Source organism: Bubalus kerabau, chromosome 10 (assembly GCF_029407905.1).
Source record: "Bubalus kerabau isolate K-KA32 ecotype Philippines breed swamp buffalo chromosome 10, PCC_UOA_SB_1v2, whole genome shotgun sequence".
In the NCBI taxonomy this organism is placed as follows: Eukaryota; Metazoa; Chordata; class Mammalia; order Artiodactyla; family Bovidae; genus Bubalus; species Bubalus kerabau.
This window is the reverse complement of record NC_073633.1, coordinates 56,001,094-56,023,556: the sequence shown is the minus strand read 5'-3', so window position 1 is coordinate 56,023,556 and position 22,463 is coordinate 56,001,094. Positions and strand designations below refer to the sequence as shown.

General features: G+C 40.3%; 1 protein-coding gene across 4 annotated transcripts in view; it reads right to left on the bottom strand.

Annotated features, from left to right (window-relative positions):
• The window catches only part of MYO1E (myosin IE), a 216,949-nt gene that overhangs the window by 97,021 nt on the left and 97,465 nt on the right, over nt 1–22,463 (bottom strand). For all 4 annotated transcript variants that reach the window (XM_055537799.1, XM_055537798.1, XM_055537796.1 and 1 more), the window contains exons 2-4: nt 21,132–21,275; nt 10,623–10,712; nt 7,412–7,506 (exon numbers count right to left, since the gene is read on the bottom strand). In XM_055537799.1, coding sequence (XP_055393774.1) covers nt 7,412–7,506; nt 10,623–10,712; nt 21,132–21,275 — 329 coding nt within the window. The remainder of the gene's footprint in view (nt 1–7,411; nt 7,507–10,622; nt 10,713–21,131; nt 21,276–22,463) is intronic.

Genomic DNA, 22,463 nt, shown 5'->3' with positions numbered 1-22,463 from the left:
ATTGGAGTGGGTTGCCATTTCCTTCTCCAATGCATGAAAGTGAAAAGTAAAGTGAAGTTGCTCAGTCGTGTCCGACTCTTAGTGACCCCATGGACTGCAGCCCACCAGGCCCCTCCGTCCATGGGATTTTCCAGGCAAGAGTACTGGAGTGGGGTGCCATTGCCTTCTCCAACCTGTCAGAATGGCCATCATCAAAAAGAACACAAATAACAAGTGTTGGCAAGGATGTGGAAAAAAGGGAACCCTCGTACACTGCTGGTGGATATGTAGGTTGGTGCAAGCACTGTGGAAAACAGTATGGAGATTTTTCAAAAAGCTAAAAATAGAACTACTCTAATAGAATAACCCAGCAATTCCATAATTCCATTCCTGCATGTGTATGTCTACGTATGTATGTATATATGTGTATGTGTGTATATATATGAAGTGAAGTGAAGTGAAAGTCACTCAGTCATGTCTGACTCTTTGTGACCTCATGGACAATACAGTCCATGGAATTCTCCAGGCCAGAATACTGGAGTGGGTAGCCATTCCCTTCTCCAGGGTATCTTCCTAATCCAGGGATCGAACCCAGGTCTCTCACATTGCAGGTGGATTCTTTACTAGCTGAGCCACGAGGGAAGCCCAAGAATACTGGAGTGGGTAGACTATCCCTTCTCCAGTGGATCTTCCCAACCCAGGAGTGTCTCCTGCATCGCAGGCAGATTCTTTACCAGCTGAGCTACCAGGGAAACCAAAGAATGAAATTTTGTCTTTGCAGCAACATGGATAGACTTGGAGAGCATCATGCTAAGTGAAATAAGTCACATAGAGAAAGACAAATACTGTATGATCTCACTTACATGTGGAATCTAATAAATACAAAAAACTAAATGTAACAAAAAAGAAACAGACTCACAAAGAGAACAAACTAGTAGATCAATGGGAACTGGGGAAGGGAAAGATGGGGTAGGAGAATCAAGGGGTACAAACTGGTATGTATAAAGTAAGCTACAAGGATATATTGTACAATACAGGAATATAGCCAATATTTTATAGTAACTGCATAACTTTTAAATATTGTAAATGACTATATAATATACCTATATATGCTACTGCTAAGTCACTTCAGTCGTGTCCGACTCTGTGTGACCCCATAGACGGCAGCCCACCAGGCTCCCCCGTCCCTGGGATTCTCCAGGCAAGAACACTGGAGTGGGTTGCCATTTCCTTCTCCAATGCATGAAAGTGAAAAGTGAAAGTGAAGTCGCTCAGTCGTGTCTGACTCTAGCGACCCCATGGACTGCCGCCTACCAGGCTCCTCCATCCATGGGATTTTCCAGGCAAGAGTACTGGAGTGGGGTGTCATTGCCTTGTCCGATACATACATACATACATATATATATATATATATATTACTGTACATCAACTATACTTCACCTTAAAAAAACAAACTCAAAGCCAAGGCTTAGATGGAGGTCTCTGCTTGACAAAACAGCCTGTCTTCTTTCTTGATTTCTTTCTCTTAAAATTCAATTTGCTGGGACTTTTCTGGTGGTTCAGGGGTTAAGAATTCCATTGCTAATGCAGGGGACATGGGTTCTCTCCATGGTCTGGGAAGATTCTTCATGTCTTGGAACAACTAAGCCTGTGCGCCACAACTACTGAGCCTGTGCTCTAGAGCCTGCACGCGGCAACTACTGAGTCCACGTGCCATAACTACTGCAGCCACGTGCCTACAGCTGGGCTCAAGAGAAGTCACCACAATGAGAAGCCTGTGCACTGCGACTAAGAGCAACCCCCGCCAGAGACGAGCCCATGCACAGCAACGAAGACCCGGTGCAGCCAAAACTCTTTTTTAATAAATAAAATTCAATCTGTTACACTGACTTCTATCCAGAAACAGTCAGCTGCCAGTCCATCCTATCACTGTATTCACCTCTTTAGAAAACATAAGACTGGGAGGAACTGATAATACTGGTTCTATGTACAGCATTGTCCCATCTAAGAGTATGCATTTCACGGCTATCACTTTGTAATGTACAGAAATACTGAATTACTTTGCTGTGCATCTGGATCTAACATAGTGCTGTGGGTCAATCACACTTCAACTTAAAAAAAAAAAATCGTAGGGGAGGGAGGTGGGACCGGGGGTTCAGGATGGGGAACACATGTACACCCATGGCTGATTCATGTCAATGTACAGCAAAAACTACTACAATATTGTAAAGTAATTAGCCTCCAATTAAAATAAATAAATTAATTTAAAAAACATAAAATTTTTCTTGTTACTTGAGTATAATTTTCTTTTAAAATACTTCTTTACTATAAATGTATCTGATCTTCATTTTCTTCTATAGCAAGATTTAAAAGTGCATAAAATATGTATTGTCATGGAAATCCCAAATATTTCTCTCTAAAGTGAAATGCATTTAACAAAAAATATTTATATATATACATTATTTAATAAAATTTAATAAGTCAGATTTTTAAATAAATGAATAATTTACTTTAAAATTAAAAATAGGTAAGTAAAAAATAAACGGTATTCATTTCATCATGTGGATAAGGTCATATAGCAGGGAAATCAGAAGGTCAAAGTCTAAAAGGAACACCAGACAGATTAGATCATCATTAATTTTTAATTTTCTAATTAAATGATACTAAAAATTCCTAGTCTCTCCAGATATGGCAGAAGGCCTTTGCATAAGGAGCAGACTTCTTTTCCAGCCTCCAGGAAGGCTGGTTTTGTTTTCTGTTCACAAATGCATTCAGGCAGGCAGCACTGAACTCAGCCCTGGTCGATCCCACACCCAGCTCTGCCATCTCATGGCTGCAAACTTGGGCTTCTCTACCCAGAACAGCATTCCTCTGCCTTCCAGTTCCCTGAGCATTATTTGGAAGAAAGAGTTCCGAAACCCCCAAACCTCAGAGACCTCAGAAGTCAATCAGTTCACTCACAAGGAAGAGAGGACCAGACAACTGTTAACTTTGCTGCCCAGGATCACAGAGCGGGTGAGAGTGAACCATGGCATGCCAGAGATAGCAAAGCTACTTTCTCAAAGCAGACAAAGCACAGCTCTTGGGTAATATAGAATTAACACAGAGAGAGGTCAGGCTTTGGGGAGGTAATACTAGGAGGTAGTTCTCTAGGGCCCTGAAACATCCTTCCTGATAGGAGAGTCTCTATTTGCCTGGGAGATTTGGGAACTGGACAAAGGTTTATGAAAAGAGCTTTGGAAAGCTGCATCTAAGTCGTGACTCCTGGAGGACATGGAGACTACACATATTAGCCCAAATCTTCAGGACGGGTGGAGGCTACAGGTCAGTCATGCAGGCAGCATACAACTGAGCCCAAATAAAACCTCTGGACACCAAAGGCCCAGGTGAACTTTCTAGTTGGCAATAGTATTGTCAGTTCCCATGCCATAACTGGAAGGACATAACATTGTCCATGGCTCCATGGGGGGAGGAAGCCTGGAAGCCACACATCTGGACCCCTCCTAGACCTTGCCCTTGTGTCTCTACTTTTTTCTGCTTCTGCTTTGTATCCTTTTGCTCTAATAAAACTGTAACCATAAGTCCAGGGCTCTCATGACTTTTGTGAGTTGTTGCAGTAATGAAACCAAGGAGGTGGTGGGAACCTCGCAACTTGCAGCTGGTGTCTCATGGAGAATTGTGCCTTTCACATGTGAAGTCTGGCTTGACTTGGGTGGTTAACATCAGAGGTCAAAGCAGCTCCCTGTCCTGCCATCTCCTGTATCTCTGCCAGCACAGAGACTGCAGTAGAATTCCCTGGAGCAGGGCCTTCAAGTCTTTGCCACCTGAACACTGAAAAGAAGGCTCCTAGAAGTGGCCACACGTCCTGCCTCAGAGCAAGTGTCTCCTGTAGGACCGACTGAGGAGATCCGAGAGAGGGAGAAAGGTGAACTAGGAAAAACGGAAGCAGCTCCGAACTGATGAAACTCATGCAACAAGACCATTCCTCTTCTTCTCATCTTACTAGGGGCCCAGGAGAAAGGAGAAAGGGCAAGAGAATATGTTAGAAAACTCAGCCTAATCCTCTCGCATTTAATTTGAGTCAGGAAAACACGTCCCACCTCTCTACTGGCCAGTGACTTCCACTTGGGAACAAACAGAAGCATTTCCAATTCAGCAACCAAACTCATCAACACACAAGTGTCCCTTCCAAAAGGCTTAGCCTGAAGCTAATTAAGAATTTAGATCTAACTTTCAATTTACAGAAAATTGAAGTAATTAGAGAAATGAGACCATGAGGAAGCAACTGGACCAAACTAAAAGGTGTCTATAGGAAAACTGGGCTGTTCTCTTGACCAAGTCAATGGGGGGAAAAAAAAAATGGGAGAAAGGAACTCTGGTAAGATTAAAAAAGTGACTCATTATCAAATGCAGCCAGTGTTCCTTGATTTACATAAACTGGCAAGAAAGGACATGTTTGCAACAATTAGAGAAATTTAAATGTGGATTGCTTATTTACTATTTAGTTGTTATCATGGTATTGGGGCTAAGTTAGAAAACATTTTGAGATGCATATAGAAATATTTGGAGATAAAATATCATGAAGTCTATATCTTAAAATGCCTCAGTATTCCTGTTTTATAGTTTTGACTTTGGAGCCATGTAAATCGTTTAAACAATTTTAAAACAAAATGAAAAATTTAAACTTCTAAAATGAAACACAAGAACCTAACTGTAGGTCAAATTGGCATGTTAATGACACAGAAAAGTATTATGTTAAGTGACTCTTAAAATCGAATATTTTGACTGTACATCCTAAGGACAAAAAAGAACAAAGAAATTTTAAAGTGAAATAGTATTGCTACAAATAATGTTGGTATTGTTATCTTGGAGCATTAATAGAATTATTTATTTGCTTTACCCCATTATTTACTATGCAATATATCTTTTATAAATATACACTTGAGTATAAGTATATACTTAATTATTTATTTATAATTTTATGCACAGACATAGTATAGTGCAAATAATTCTAACAGTGTCATCAGGAACCAAGGTTTTCAGAATAAGAGAAAAGGCATCCAAATATAAAATCCAAATAAATAAAAACTCTATAATCTTACAAATGAACTGGACATTATCAGTGTGAATTGATGGTTCATATTTTTCTTAAAAAGTTCATATTCCTTGCTTTTGTCCTCTGAAAAGAACAAGAAGCACCATTAACACACAGCAGTGAGCACTCTTCATCAGTAGACTGACGGTCTCTAAATACTGTTTCCCATTAAAATGAGCCAGGGCTTTCAGATGAAATGGCTGAACCTAAGGCTTGGCAGAAAATGTACAAGATAAGCCTGGAACATCTTATACAAGAAAACTATCAAAGACTACTGGAGTCACATCAAAGGGACAAAGGAGCCAATACAAAGGACTCTCATAAGCCAAAGGTAGGACTATTTGAACCTAAAAGAAAAACTGCAATGTAGTTAAACAGGTAAGGTATTTAAAACCCACCAGTATAGAATGATACTTAAAACGCAAACATCATACTTTGGGAGGCTGCTAGGGCATCAACTTATTGTCTCAAAAATTAGTAAATGAAAATAACAAGTCAAGCTTTTTATCCAATTTTCATATCCAGATTGTATTTTATGATAAACAAATGAGAACTCCAATTAATAAATTAATATAGATGGAATACAATTAGAAAATTATTTTCCAACCATTAATTAAATGATTGTGAAATGAGAATTTATAATGGATGGACTCACTGGAAATCTGAACATCACAAAAAGTTAGCCAAACAGGCATTAAGTGCAAGGCATCAATGATGGAGCATTTTTGCTAAAAAATTGAAACTGAACCTAATCAAGCTTTCAAAGCCTGTCAATTTACAGGAAATATAGGGGACAGTGCAAAGTCATGGGATGCAACTAGCTATTATCAGACTGCAGAAAATTCTACAGGACAAACCTTTTTCTTTAACAAATAAACACCAAGAAAACAAAAAGAATAAGAGAGAAGTATTAACGATTATAAGACCTGAGAGACACACAGCTAAGTATGAAACATGAGCCTTTGAAACCCAAATAAAAATAAATCAACTGTAAAAAAAAAAAAAAAAAAAAAGAATTTATAAGACAATTGTGGAATTGGAATACTGATAATATTAGATCATACTGAAGGAATTACTCATTTTTTTTCAGTTGTGATAAGAATGGTCTTTTAGAGGTATACCCTGAATTACTGACAAATTAAATTATTTTCTACCTAGGATTGAATCAAGTAGGGGCAGAGTGGGAGGACTAGGTAAAACAGGGTTGCTGCTAAGTCACTTCAGTCGTGTCTGACTCTGTGCGGCCCCATAGATAGCAGCCCACCAGGCTCCCCCGTCCCTGGGATTCTCTAGGCAAGAATTCCGGAGTGGGTTGCCATTTCCTCCTCCAATGCATGAAAGTGAAAAGTGAAAGTGAGGTCGCTCAGTCGTGTCTGACTCTTAGCAACCCCATGGACTGCAGCCCACCAGGTTCCTCCGTTCATGGGATTTTCCAGGCAGGAGTACTGGAGTGGGGTGCCATGGCCTTCTCAAAAAACACAGGGTTGGCCATATATTAATAAATGTATAAAGTAGATGACAGATACACAGGGCTTATTATAATACTTTTCGTAATTTTGTGTATGCTTGTGAATTAAAAATAGGATTTTTTCCTTTAATTTTCATTAAAAAAATTAAGAATTAAAAAATTAAAGCACTAAAAAGATGAACAAAATGTTAATAACTGCCAAGTTCTCAGTGATGGAAATATGGATTGCTTGTGTTTTCTGTATGTTTGAAAATGTTTGTAACAGTAAACAAAATTGTAAAAGCACTTCAAGCCAGCAAAGACTCAGAGCTGGGTCAGGTTAAAAGGACTGCGAAACATAGCTGTGGATGCCGAATGCTGGCTTTGACCAGTAATGCCTTCAGAAAATTAAAAGCAAATAACAACAACAACAAAAAACCCCAAAAAAGTTCAAACTTGAAATATTAAGGAAAAAGGACCTAGAAAAAAGGACTCCAGCTGACAAAACAGTGACACATGCTTACTATACTTGTAACATAAAGGATCTCCAATTCAGAGTAAAACCACAATACAATCCCAAATGGGAGGGGAAGTGTCTTGAGATTTTTATTTCCGGGCCTGACGACAATCAGAGAAAGACTGAGCTAGAACCATATGCCCTAAAGCCTTAATGCTTCAAGTGACATGGGTACAAAAAGCAACCTCGTGGAAGCTCGAAGCTTTATGACTTGAAGTTATAAAATACACCAAGGCAAAGCTAACGGGCTGCTTGTTACTCAAATACATTAACCAGACTCTGAAATGAGCAACTATTGCAAAAGCTCATTGACAGCATCCTATGTACAGCATGGTCTTGTGTTCCCTGGACCCAAAACTGTTCTTTTCCATACCTGATGATGACACATTGGTTCTCTCTGTCAATTATCATATTTCTGTACATATTATCTGCAAGAGCATAGATATGTGGTGGGTTCTCATACTGTGCCTAGAAAAGCAAAACAAAACGAAACCATGGTCAGATAAAAGCAACACATTTCTTCTCTTGGCTTTGGAAATGAACATGCCATTGTATAGGCTTAAAGGCTGCGTAATACAAGAATCATAAAGTTGCCAAGGTCCTGAGGAGGTACATCTAATACAATGAAGACGGAAGGAATTTGGAAGGACTTTTCTGTAGGCCTATGAGTGATTCAGCCTTCAGACATGGCCCACGGTCTTCAGGTACTCCGACACCACGCCCTTCTACCCGCAGCACGCCTCTGCAGGCACGTTCCATTTCTAAAGGTCTCTGAAAGGCATTTGGGCAACAGGTCTTAGGAGAGGCCTACTAAAAACCTGGATCTGACCTGTACTAAATCAGAATTTCTACATTATTTTTTTTTTCCCTAAGAGGCAAGTTGGAGATCTTGGGACCCTAGAGGAAACTGAGACTATTAGAATATAAGGAAAAAAACTTATTTTCCTTAGAAGAAGGCAGGAGGTGTGGTGCTTTAGAGGGATAAACAGGTTTGACCAGTTTGTTCCATCTCAACATGGAAAAACAAAAATTCCTAGCACACCAAGAGAGTGGGTTCGTACTTGAGTCTCATGGGATATCTGAGCTATGCATAATATAAATCCACAAGTAAATTCACTGTGTCAGGACGACTTCAGCCCTGCTTTCTTCAGTGTCTTGGCACTTCTACCACTCCCACCAAAGTCACTAAAAAGAAAAACACTTCATATGGTGGAAAGCTGGAGAAAGAACACCCCTTAAATTTAAGAATATGTAACAGAAGAGTGAGAAGAAAGTCACATGCAGAGTGAGAAGACATTTAGATTCTGTCCTTCCCTTCTCTGGTCCGCATCTCTACAGTGGGGATAACAAGGTCCATGCTATCCACACAAGGTAATTGAGATAATGCACGGGAAATTATTTAGAAAAGGTTAGTGAAACACAGAGGGGTAAAGTAGAATGTACTGCATTCCAACTTTGAGTCTTATTATACAACAACTTACTATATCATAAGGGGCCTGCCCCAGAAATGGCCACTCATCGCAAGCTCTGGCGGATCAGAGCTGAGCGACAAGGAGGGGTGACTGCTTTGATGTCTGCACCCAAGTTAAGCACCGGTGTATCCAGTGCCCACAGCTCCCTATGTGTGAATAGGGGCCCCAGGAGGGAAACTGCTCAGTGAGGTCTAAAACTCATTCCTGGGACTGTTGAGCTGGATAATTCTATAAAGGGACAAAAATATGTCATCCCTGCCTTCACTTTACAGTCAAGGGGATGCATGGATGGGACTGCAGGATGCTCATTCACGATTACATTTAATACCTCTCTGGAAATAGAGGAAAAGAAAAGAGAACAAGGGAATTCCCTGCCAGTCCAGTGGTTAAGACGCTATGCATTCACTGCCGGGGACACAGTTTCAATGCCTGGTCAGGGAACTAAGACCTCACATGCCACATGGCACAGCCAAAAGTAAAAATAAAAAATGGAAATAGAGTGGAGTGAAAGCTGTGAGCAGTGGAGGGAAAGGAGTGGGCAAGTCATTGCCCAGTAAGGCCTCAAAGCCACTTAACTAGTTATATTTGACCTCTGTGTATCACTATTTTTCCAACTGGCTTCTCATCTCTGCGCTCATGGTATTTTTCAGCTACTGATGAGAATTATCCCTGGAGGAGGGCATGGCAACCCACTCCAGTATTCTTGCCTGGAGAACCCCTTGGACAGAGCAGCCTGGTGGGCTATGGTCCATAGGGTCTCAAAGAGCCAGACACAACTGAAGCGACTGAGCAAGCATGATGAAAATTATAGGGTAGCCACAATCAGGTAGCCTCTACCTGATTCTGCCCTTGCCTGAAAACCCCTGAAAGTCACTGAGACCTGACTTCATTCCTAGCTCCAGCACTCAATAGATTCAATTACTTCACCTCTATGAGCCTCTGTTTCCTCATCTGTGAAATAGGCATGCATAGTAATACACAGCCAGCATCCAGGGCTGCTTTATTATTGCTGCAAATATAAACATAGGACCTGGCACTAATACCAATTTTACAACATTCTGTTGCCATCAGCAGTTAAAAATAAATATATTTTTTAAAATTCTAGGGCATTTCTTTAAAAAGAACTCTTCAAAAGATGAATGGTCTAAAAGGGACTCATGTAAGAACGCTTTTCAGAGAACTGGAAAGAAACAGCACAAATACACAGCGCTTCCATCCACCCTGCCTTGGCTGTCACTGCAGACTCCAAGCCAGCTCCGTCCCGGCTGCCCCAGGGCCCTCCTGATCAGGGCGCCAGGGCAGGGCCCAGCCTCTGCTGACAGTGTTTCCCTTGTGCTGGGCTCCCATAAAGGCAGCATTATCAAAGGTCTTTCGCGTGGCAGCCTCCTTCGGCTCCAGCTACCAGCACCATTCATCTGGCAACAATGGGGTGGGCTCTTGCTCTGGGTAAATTGCCTTCCACTTCAACTGATGAATTTGTGTGGGCTCCCTTTTGTTTGTTTTCCAGGGGTCAGGATTAATGAACGCTCTTGTGCTTCTGCTGCAAAGGAAAGAGGGAAGGAAAAAGATGTAGAGATGGGCAGGCCTGGGGAAGTGATGAGCCAGAGAATGAAATATATGAATTAGAATTACAGATTCTATTTTTATGTCACAACTGAAATGGCTACGGAGCTGGGTCTGAATAGGGATGAGGGTGTCACATTAATAAGTGAAATAAAAAAAGATTTGCTTTTCATGTTCCAGTCATAGCCACGGTTTCAGTGATTTGGAAAGAATGGTTCCCATTGCCCAATTTATATTTTTTACCAGTTACTGAATTTTTTACTCTTTAGAGTTTTGTGACGTATGTGGAAGGAGGAAGATGCCTAAAGCTGTAAGTCCTACATTCCATTCAACTAACATTGTATATAACTTTCCAATATTAATAGTCCTATGCTTTTTCTGAGCTGTACTCTACAGAGCAGCACATCATTAAAAATCAAACAATGTCACCTATTTAAGCTGCCCAATAAATAATTTATATAAGAAAATGCAAATATATGGCCAACTTCAATTGCCCATACATCATACAAGCCCCAAACACTGCAGTAATTTATGTGGCATGTAACTTACCGCTCCTTGGTACATTTCAATTTCCTTTTCCCCAAAATATGGCATCTGTTTGAAAGGGTTGACTGAGATTAATACGGATCCTATATATGTCTGAATTTAAATCCAGTTAAGGTCTATCATTAATCTTCACAGCTACACATTTTTCGAATTAAGCAACCAGATGTTATCAAGAATTCATAACGATTGTCCCAATGAAAAGCTCATGGGTTTGTTTTCTAAAAGATTACAAATAAAGACAAAAGCAGTTACCAAGTAGTTCAGGTTTTGTTCTTCAGGAAGAGTAATGAACTTAATTACCAAGGTGTTATAAAAATAAATCATTACTTTAAGTGAATTGAAACACATTCTCTCAAGACTGGTGATATGCATGGCTAGGAAAAAAAAAAACAACAAATGATCAAGGACTAAAAAGAGCAAATATTTTTTCCTTGGTATCTCTTAGGTATACTGAGAACATACTCATTTACTTGTTTAATAAACAGAGGGATATAAGATGAACTGAACAGTCCTGCTCTTTAGAAGCCATGGAGAACTGAGTTGTATCCATAAGTAGAATTCAGAGCAGAAAATTACAAACGCATATAGATCAGGTTTTGGAGAAGGAAATGGCAACCCACTCCAGTATTCTTGCCTGGAAACTTCCAAGGACAGAGGAATCTTGAGGGACTACAGTCCATGGAGGTCTCCAAGAATTGGACACAACTGAGCATAGATCAGGTTTAGGGAAGAAGGTGTTATTTATGTATAGGAAATTCTGGAAGGCCCCTCAGAAGAAAATGTTACTTATGTCCCCAAAATGAAGTGCTATTATAACATACAAAATGTTTCTATTTATCATATAACAATAAACTAGTTCAAATTGGATGTCTACAACTTGCCAGGCACTGTTACATATGCTGGGGATATACAGCAGTGGACAACAGAGAACAAATGTAAAAATACCATTAAAAAATGCAAACATCAACAAAAAACAAAACATACACAATACTCAAAATTGTTTCTTTTAATCAATGATTTCTAAATGTTTAGAAATTTTGCAGTTAAGAATGTAAAGCCGGGACTTTCCTGGTGGTCCAGTGGTTAAGACTCTGCCTTACAATGCAGGGGATGCAGGTTTGATCTCTGAAAGCAGTGAGATTTCCTTCCCCAAAGGGACATTTATATATTAGGACCTGAGTGTCAAATAGAGCAACACAATAAAGTTTGATCAGATTACCAAGCTCCCTATGCCCAGTTCTATTCTACTCTGGCCTTGGGCAAGTCTCATCTCTGAGTGGTGGTGATTGGATGATGGGGTAAATAGAACCTACTTGATAGGTTTTGTTATGAGAATTAAGCAATACAGTATCAAACGCTCAGCACAATGTCTGATATGTAGTAGAGGCAGGTTCCTTAATTCATGTACTTCAAGATGCTCACCGTGTCACCTCTGAGAAGCAGTGTTAGTATTATTGAACACAAATGAGTCAAGTGTGGAATGGATCATATAATATTTAAAAAATAATATTTATACATGAAGGGGAGAATGGGGAATGATTTGGCTGCAATTTTGCTTGCTTTTTCACTAAACAGAAAGATTTTCAGATTCAAAAGGGCTGGACGTGAAATAGTGGGTTGGTCAAAAAGTCAATTCAGCCAACCCAGTGGCAGTAGAGAAGATAGGTCCCTTTGCACAGCACACCCAGATGCACCCTGCATTGCTCAGGCACAGGGGCAGACCACGGTACTGAAAGAAAACGCAGATGAGGCACTAATCATAACTGAAAATCACTCCAGAATTATGTAAGAAGGGCCAAGAGAAAACGTGGTTCCAAGTGCCAAAGTCAGAGGAGGCCAACAACAGATTAGAAGCTGACTTTTTTTGAGGTAAGATTTAGAACAGATTTATTGTTAGATTTAGTAAGGAGGTCATAAGTGTGCGTGGTGTTGCAGCCAAGACTCAACAAGTGTTGACAAAAACAAACATTGATAGAACACATACATGTATAGTTAGTTAGTTCAGTCGCTCAGTCGTGTCTGACTCTTCGCGACCCCATGAATCACAGCACGCCAGGCCTCCCTGTCCATCACCAACTCCCGGAGTTCACTGAGACTCACGTCCATCAAGTCAGTGATGCCATCCAGCCGTCTCATCCTCTGTCATCCCCTTCTCCTCCTGCCCCCAATCCCCCCCAGCATCAGAGTCTTTTCCAATAAGCCAACTCTTCACATGAGGTGGCCAAAGTACTGGAGTTTCAGCTTTAGCATCATTCCTTCCAAAGAAATCCCAGGGCTGATCTCCTTCAGAATGATGGCATCAATCTAAGTTCCTGATGACAACCTTGATACTATTTTAATCCTATTTTACTAGGACGAAACTGAGGCATGAGAAATTTTCAATATTCAGAAAATACAGCATTGCTATGATCACATTCATTTCAGAAGAGGGAGATGTCTATGCCTGCATCTGGAGAATGGGTGCTTCTTCCTTAGCTGTAAAGGGACTACTATGAATGCCATCTGAATGAACTGATCATTGCATTCAGAGAATAAACAGCTGCCAGAGGGGGACTGGCAAGAGTGTACTCATTGAAAAAGACCCTGATGCTGGGAAAGATTGAGGGCAGAAGAGAAGGGGGCAACAGATGATGGGATGATTGGATCAGATTACCAAGCTCCCTATGCTCAGTTCATCAGGAGATAGTGAAAGACTGGGAAGCTTGATATGCTGCAGTCCATGGGTTCATAAAGAGTCAGACACAACTTGGTGACTGAACAACAGAGAGGAGACTTCCTTGATGGTCCAGTGTTTAAGACTTTACCTTCCAATGCAGTGGGTGCAGGTTTCATCCCTGGTTGGGGAGCTAAGAACCCAAATGCATTATGGCCAAAAAACCAATACATTAAACAGAAGCAGTATTGTAACAAACTCAATAAAGACTTTAAAAATGGTCCACATTAAAAAAAAAAATCTTAAAAAAAAAAAAAAGAGTTGCTAGAGGACCTGAGTCATAGCAGCAAATTTGGAAAACTCAGCAGTGGCCACAGGACTGAAAAAGGTCAGTTTTCATTTCAATCCCTAAGAAAGGCAATGCCAAAGGATGCTCAAACTACTGGACAATTGCACTCATCTCATGCTAACAAAGTAATGCTCAAAATTCTCCAAGCCAGGCTTCAACAGTATGTGAACCATGAACTTCCAGATGTTCAAGCTGGTTTTAGAAAAGGCAGAAGAACCAGAGATCAAATTGCCAACATCCGATGGATCATCAAAAAAGCAAGAGAGTTCCAGAAAAACATCTATTTCTGCTTTATTGACTATGCCAAAGCCTTTGACTGTGTGGATCACAAGAAACTGTGGAAAATTCTGAAAGAGATGGGCATACCAGACCACCTGACCTGCCTCTTGAGAAACCTCTATGCAGGTCAGGAAGCAACAGTTAGAACTGGACATGGGACAACAGACTGGTTCCAAATAGGAAAAGAAGTACGTCAAGGCTGTATATTGTCACCCTGCTTATTTAACTTATATGCAGAGTACATCATGAGAAACGCTGGGCTAGAGGAAGCACAAGCTGGAATCAAGACTGCCAGGAGAAATATCAATAACCTCAGATATGCAGATGACACCACCCTTATGGCAGAAAGTGAAGAAGAACTAAAGAGCCTCTTGATGAAAGTGAAAGAGAAGAGTGAAAAAGTTGGCTTAAAGCTCAACATTCAGAAAACTAAGAGCATGGCATCTGGTCCCATCACTTCATGGCAAATACATGGGGAAACAGTGAAAACAGTGGCTGACTTTATTTTTGGGGGCTCCAAAATCACTGCAGATGGTGACTGCAGCCATGAAATTAAAAGACGCTTACTCCTTGGAAGAAAAGTTATGACCAACCTAGACAGCATATTAAAAAGCAGAGACATTACTTTACCAATAAAGGTCTGTCTAGTCAAGGCTATGGTTTTTCCACTAGTTATGTATGGATGTGAGAGTTGGACTGTAAAGAGAGCTGAGTGCAGAAGAATTGACGCTTTTAAACTGTGGTGTTGAGAAGACTCTTGAGAGTCCCTTGGACTTCAAGGAAATCCAATGAGTCCATCCTAAAGGAAATCAGTCCTGAATGTTCATTGGAAGGACTGATGTTGAAGCTGAAACTCCAATACTTTGGCCACCTGACGTGAAGAACTGACTCATTTGAAAAGACCCTGATGCTGGGAAAGACTGAAGGCGAGAGGAGAGAGGGACGACAGAGGATGAGATGGTTGGATGGCATCACTGACTCAATGGACGTGAGTTTGAGTAAACTCCGGGAGTCGGTGACGGACAGGGAGGCCTGGCGTGCTGCAGTCCATGGGGTCGCAGAGTCAGACACAACTGAGCGACTGAACTGAACTGAATTGAAACCCAACCTTGGTTCTCCAATAAATAAATCTGGATTGGGTTAACAAAAGAACTCCTATAGGAGGCAACATTTCTTTCCTTTTTTTTTTTTTTACTGTTAATAATCTGCTATGTTGCTGTGTAAAAAGACAAAGTCTTGATTTTCACTAAATAGTCTATATAAATTCTGGCAAGGAGATGTTCAGAGAAAAAAAACTTCTTTTGGAGTATTCCTGGCCAATCATGAATCAGTCATGAATCAGATTGGAAGAAGGATCTCAGTAGGGCTTCTCATGGGAAGTATTATTTGAGGGGGAACTCCTGAAAAGCAAAGTTTGGTTTGAAATGGATAATGTAGCTCCTGTCTATGCTAAGTAGTTACTTAAAGTAGAATGGAGACAAGAGAATTTGATTTGGAATTTAAAGGAAACAAACATATTTTTCCCACCTGCCTGGGTCTGCAGACACCTCAGCTACTTTCAAGAGAGCACAGGTCTTCTACTGGGTTGGGCCACTTTGCAGATAACTCCAATACTCACTCCCACTCCCTGCTGCATAATTCAGGTGCGCCTTTGAAAAAAGCTGTTTCATCACTGTCTCTACCCACATAACTTTTGGCTAGAAAGGTGTGGCCCAAGGCTAACTTTCAAATTGTATGTAGATATACAAGGCTATGATTTTTAAAAAAAGAAATAAAATAAACGCCATCTCATTATTGCCAACAGAATATGCAAGACAGAAGAGAGCCAACAGATCTTTAATTGACTGGCTCCCAAATGTTTGTCCGTGGATCCATAAGCTTTCATTGATTTGCAACAAGAATGACAAAAAGAGAAACAAAGCCCTCAATTTTTCATAAAGTCCGATTTTTTCAGTATAAAGGGCCATCCTTTACTCTTAAACTATATCTTTTCTATTTTGGGGGTGTTAAAATAGTCTTTGTTTTATGAAATGTGAGGGTAGTGCTGCTTCTATAAATTTGTTTTTAATGGTCTTATAAGGAAAAGTTTAACTTTTTTTATATTTAAAATAGCTCATATTCTATTTTATTTTTTAAACTTTAAACTTTTTATTTTGTTTTGGGGTATAGCTGATTAACAATGTTGTGGTAATTTCAGGTAAACAATGAAGGGACTCAGCCATACATATATATGTATTGATTCTCTCCCAAGCGTCCCCCCTATCCAGGCTGGCCCATGACACTGAGTAGAGTTCCATGTGCTATACAACAGGTCCTTGTTGGCTATTCATTTTGAATGTAGGAAAGTGTATATGACCTTCTCAAACTCCCTAACTATCCCTTCCCCCTGGCAACCATAAGTTTGTTTTCTAAGTCTCTGAGTTTCTTTCTGTTTTGTAACAAGAGTTTAATTTTTTTAAAAAACAGTTTAATAGCCAGTGAATTCCCTCTAACTGCCCACACTGATCTAGTCAACCTCCCTGGATTCGACACCGAGGTGGCACAGGGAGGTGACGTGTGAAGTCACATATGTGGAAATGAGGGAACTTGAGCCCCTGGCTCTGGCCATGAGACTCACATTCATCTCACTGCAGCGACATCCCCCCCAAACCCCAACATGAACTGACAGCAAAGGTCCAAACCTCACTTGGAACAAGGGCGCTGCTTTGAGCTCTGGTCGGTCTGGCACAAGTGTCTCAACTCCTAATTGAAGGGTTGAAAATGCCAAGCACACTTGAGTGTGGTCTTTGAGGAAAAACAAGTTTGGAGAAAGCTGGACCCAGTGAGGCTGTAGTGCTTTGTTCAAGAACTATTTTTGTCAGCCCAGTGGCTGTAAGTGATGTCTTACCAAGCAGAGAGTGAACACAGCAAGGTTTCCCTCCTATATTTTAGAACTGAAATTGTAAGAAGGGTGGCAACACTTTGGAAAAACAGACAGGAAATGAAACCTTCCTGGTCTTAGGATAAATAACTGAAAAAATGGGTTTTCCTTGGTTGACAACATTCGCATTTTCTAAGCAGATTGTTTTTTCTACTGTGGAACAAAGAAATGTGCAGTCAGCTTGAATGCATTAACCATTGATCATTCCAAATGCTGACCTTCAGCACAAGACAATGCTGCTATTAGATGCAGAAGAGGTCAAATGAACAATATTATAACTTAATCTAAAATTGAATCTCTTCTTGTCTTCACTATTGAGCTTAGAAGAGAGGGAGGGGAAACTCATTTACAATACCAATGGGACCCTACCATAATAATATTCCCTTGGTATTAAACTGATTTATCTCCTATTAGAGGAAAAGATTTGCAGTTAGACCCTTGGTATTATTTCATAAACATCCAAAAGAGCCACCAAGCTTCCTCAAAGCTGAAAGCTGCTCTGTGCTATTGCTGAAAAGCACACTGATGTCAAATTTCTCATATACTGAGTGGGCAGAGATTTCTACAACAGAAAGTCTATTAGTGGTCAACTAACTCATTTCCTTGCTAGAACACATGATTAGTCAGTCATTGATTCAAAGACATTAATTCAAAGACTGGGAATCAGCCCCCTCGGTGTGAGTCATTTTAGAATTCTGCTGTCTGAATATAAAAAGCAAGTCTTCATAGTCAACAAATTTTCAACAAACACTTAATATAACGCACCATGCCAAAAATGATGTGGGAAAGAAAGAAACAGTGCAGGATGGTGACATTTTTTAGCTAAAATTAACAAGAAGGCACATGCATGTATACACGTCTTATTGTTTAGTCCACCAGGGAAGCCCATACATATGTCTATATGTGATTAAACTGGTTAATTAAAAATATATTAGGTTAATAGGAGCAAACCTTATATGGTGGGATTCCAAGGGATTTTAGTGTTCTCCTTTCTAGTTAACTGCATTTTGTAAATCATGTTAAATGAACATTTATTGCTTTAAAGTAGTTTTTAAACTTTACTTTTTGAAAGATATGTAAAGGACACAATCCCTGTTCTTAAGGAATTTCTAGTGTTTTAGGGGTAAATGACCATACAGGGAAAAGCGAGCCTGTCTGGGTTGATGGACTGCTGCTGATAACCACTTTTTTCTTTTCTAACCTAGCTGATCAAAAACCATGTCTACATAAATAATGAGCCCATGTTCTAAGAACATTCCAATAAATAATGAGTTCAACTACATTCATTGGAAATTAGCCTTTTATGGGCTTGTCAATAAACCAATCCTCCCTTTAAAAGTTTCTGTGGTAAGAGTGAAGTAAGCCAGAAAGAAAAACACCAATACAGTATACTAACGCATATATATGGAATTTAGAAAGATGGTAACAATAACCCTGTGTATGAGACAGCAAAAGAGACACTGATGTATAGAACAGTCTTATGGACTCTGTGAGAGAGGGAGAGGGTGGGAAGATTTGGGAGAATGGCATTGAAACATGTAAAATATCATGTATGAAACGAGTTGCCAGTCCAGGTTCGATGCACGATACTGGATGCTTGGGGCTGGTGCACTGGGATGACCCAGAGGGATGGAATGGGGAGGGAGGAGGGAGGAGGGTTCAGGATGGGGAACACATGTATACCTGTGGCGGATTCATTTTGATATTTGGCAAAACTAATACAGTTATGTAAAGTCAAAAAAAAAAAAAAAAAAGTACAAGTTAAAAACTATAAAAAAAAAAAAAAAGTTTCTGTGGTAAAATGCATCTGAATGTCCAAAAAGCAACTTTATAATTGAGTTTTGGAACATAATTCAGACATATGAGAGACCTTGTACACTTGCCTTAATGTATGATAATAATAACTAACACTAACTATGTATTCACTGCATTTGTTATTTCATTTCACCCTAAACAGCCTCATGTAGGAGTTTTTATCATCACTTCCATTTTACAGGTCAGGAAATCAAGGAACACAAATCACAAACTTGTGTAAGATCACCAAGCTCATGCAGATTAAGGCTCAAAGCCAGGCTGTCCAGAGTCATCCCAACTCTTTCTGGTCCATCATCAGCCAGTTTCCATGGGTCTTGCACACAAAAGTTATTAAAACCTTTTAATGATAAGCCTAAATAAAGTGAGCATATTTCAACTTTTTTGCCAAATAAAATGAAAACTTACAACTGTACACAACTGCTTCCATACGATTAAAGGAAGCTCTGCACAGGTATCTAGGAGTCAGCAAATGTTTCCTGTAAAGGATCAGAGAATACTTAGTTCAGGCTTTGTGGATCACAGGGTCTGTTGCAAATACTCAAGTCTGCCACTGTAGCATAAAAGCAGTGGCAGACAATAAGTAAAACAACCAGCAGAGCTACATTCCAATAAAATCCTGTGGTGGGTGGGGTTTTGTCTGGAGGCAGTGGGCTTCCACACCTGACCAAGATGCTATTATAATGTGCTTAATGAATCCAAATATATCTATTAATACTTAAAAGCAGGGGTTTAGGGATTTAACTACCCAGATAATTGGTAAAATTTCCTATGGTAAACAAGAAACAGCATCATATTGGTTAGAAACATCCAAGTACCTTGGAATAATGTTTATTAGCATAAATACCTGGTAAGTTGAGCTCCTTCCTCATCAATGATGGAAATGATGCGAAACTACTGCTGCATATTTATGGGTGCTTTTATCTAAGAGTAAGAGGAGCGGTATAAATAATACACAGAAGCTACAGATATGAAGACTTTACCTCCCTGAGGTTTAGAGGTTAAAACCTAAAAATGTATGTTACAATGGTTGCAAAGACTCCACTTTTAATGGCCATCCAGAACACCATACCCTTAGAAGCCACCAACAGCATCACCACCGAGAGCCACCAAGAGCATAAACTTGCTGGTACTACTATACAGATTTTCACAGACCCCTGCTTGTCTATGACCAACCCTACAATAATTACACTAAAATAACTTTACATAGTCGCACCAACCAGAACTCCTGAATCCTGTAGGAACTTAAGCAGCTACCATAGCTCTCTATGAAGTTTATAATGAAGCCAACACACATTTGAATCAAATTTCCGTTCTGAATGCTTTCCAGTCCTACCCAAAATGGCATCTGGCAAGCTAAGACTGAAACATAAAGCACAGCTCAAGAATGTCAGACGTTTTCAGTAAATGATCTTCACTTCTCTTATTTCTTTTAGTAAACATAAGGATGCAGAAAAACAGGCAAAATGGCACATTTTTTGCATGAGGCAATCTTTTTTAAAGTCTGGACTTATCAGTCTCTGCTTTGCAATTAGGGAACATTACCGATAGAATTCTGCAGATCAGGACATTCTTTAGGAAGAGCACAGGTTTTAGACACCACGTGCCTGGCTAGAGCACATCAAAGGTACAGAGCCATGGACTGAAATAGAGAATACTGGCTTCATCTTTTTGTTTTCCCCACACAGTGTAGCATTTGGGATCTGAGTTCCCTGACCAGGGATTGAACCTGTGCTCCCTGCAGTGGAAGCACCAAGTCATAACCACTAGATCTCCGGGGAAGTCCTTGGCTGCATCATGATTTTGATGCAGGAAAAAACTTTAAACTAAAAACGCCAGGAAAATCTTTAGCCCCATAGCGCTGAAACATATAATTACCATATGTAAAACAGACAGCTAGTGGGAAGTTGCTATGTAACACAGAGAACTCAACCCAGTGCTCCCTGACAACCTGAAGGATGGAATGGGGGGAAGGGGAGAGGGCGGTTCAAGAGGGAGGTGTGTTAGTCACTCAGTCGTGTCTGCTTTTTGTGACTCAATGGACTGTAGCCCACCAGGCTTCTCTGTCCATGGGATTCTCCAGGCAAGAATACTGGAGTCGGTTGCCATTCTCTTCTGCAGGGGATCTTCCCAGCTGAGGGATGAACCCGGTCTCCTGTACTGCAGGCAGATTCTTTATCATCTGAGCCATGAGGGAAGCCAAGAGGGAGGGGATATACATACACTTGTGGGTGATTCAGGTTGTTGTATGGTAGAAATCAACACAATATTATAAAGCAAATGTCCTCTAATTAAAAATAAATTTAAAAAAGAAAAACAACTTTAGCACCATCTTTGCCCTTCCCATAGCCTGAATCAAGGAACAAAAAGTACAAAGCCACATTCTGAAATAGTGAAAATGACTTGAACACATAAGCATCAGTTTGGAATTTCAGATGGTCTCTTACTTAGATGTCATCTTACTAAGATGACACGTCCGAGGAAACCAACAAAGGATACAAAAATGTAGTCGTCCATGTATCTCTTCTTTAGATTCTCCACGATGGCGTTCTCTGTGATCTTGGAGAGCAAGACCATGTCATCCACACCACTGTGCTTGACATCGTGGCTCTGCCAGTGGTACCGGTAGGCTCCTCTGCTTCCCTGCACATGGAAACACACAATTAGGAGGCTGGTTTATTTTTCTCCCAGAGGGGGAAAAAATAGTCACTAAGTTCCCAAATATTCCTTCTATCAAATAAGAACATGCAAAGCAAACAAATATCTTGCTATCTAGATTCAGATTTCGGCTTTGCCACCTAAATGAAGTGGGGAAAAGTGATCTAAGCTTTTGTGTCACTTAAGCTTTTCTCTTTAAAAAAAAAATGGGAAAAATAAGACCCAGTTCACAGAGTTGCTGTAAGGATTCAATAAAACAACATGTAAAGCACCATGCAATATCCAGAGTACGGCGCAGTAAATGATCAATAGGCTTGGATAATTCCTTCAAGCTTACTGTTTTGTAGAACTGACTGGCAAAATAAGCAATGACATAGAAACGTTCCAGACTTGTTTTGCAAATTATATGACAGAACTCAGAAGTGGAAAGAATATGTATCCCACAATAGTTATGTCATGTGATCATAATTTCTCAAGCCATCTGAATTGCTTTCCATCCATAAACTTTTCACTGTTGATGCAATATTAACTTTCCACATTCAAAGATCGGCCTTCCCAGGTAGCTCAGTGGATGAAGAATCTGCCTGCAATGCAGGAGACACAAGAGATGCAGGTTCGATCCCTGGGTCAGGAAGATCTCCTGAAGAAGGGCATGGCAAACCACTCCAATATTCTTGCCTGGAGAATCCCATGGACAGAGGAGCCTGGTGGGCTATAGTCCATAGGGTTGCAAAGAGTCGGACACAACTGAAGTGACTGAGCATATATAAACACATTCAAAAGATAAGCTACATTTTGATGACTGATCATACATGGAAATGGACCAGATGGCCTAAACATGAACACAGAATGTTCATGTTACGTCCCATGCTATGGACAGAAGAACCTCATCTGATTCCATGGCCTCCTTGGCTAGGTAGAGCCCTTGTCTGCTTACTGGATTTACAACTTAACACCAGGGGTGGCTCTGAGCACCAGACAGGATTTCCTACCACTTGGCATTTCTGCCATGGGATCCCCATGTGCTGGGCTATGTGCCACGCCCTGGGGTTAAGGGCAGATGGGAACACCATGGTGGCTGCACTCAGGGAGCTTCTGAAGGACACTAGATATCCACAAAATTATTCATAATTTGTGCGTCAGCAACAGTCAACATGTAAACATGTGTAAAAT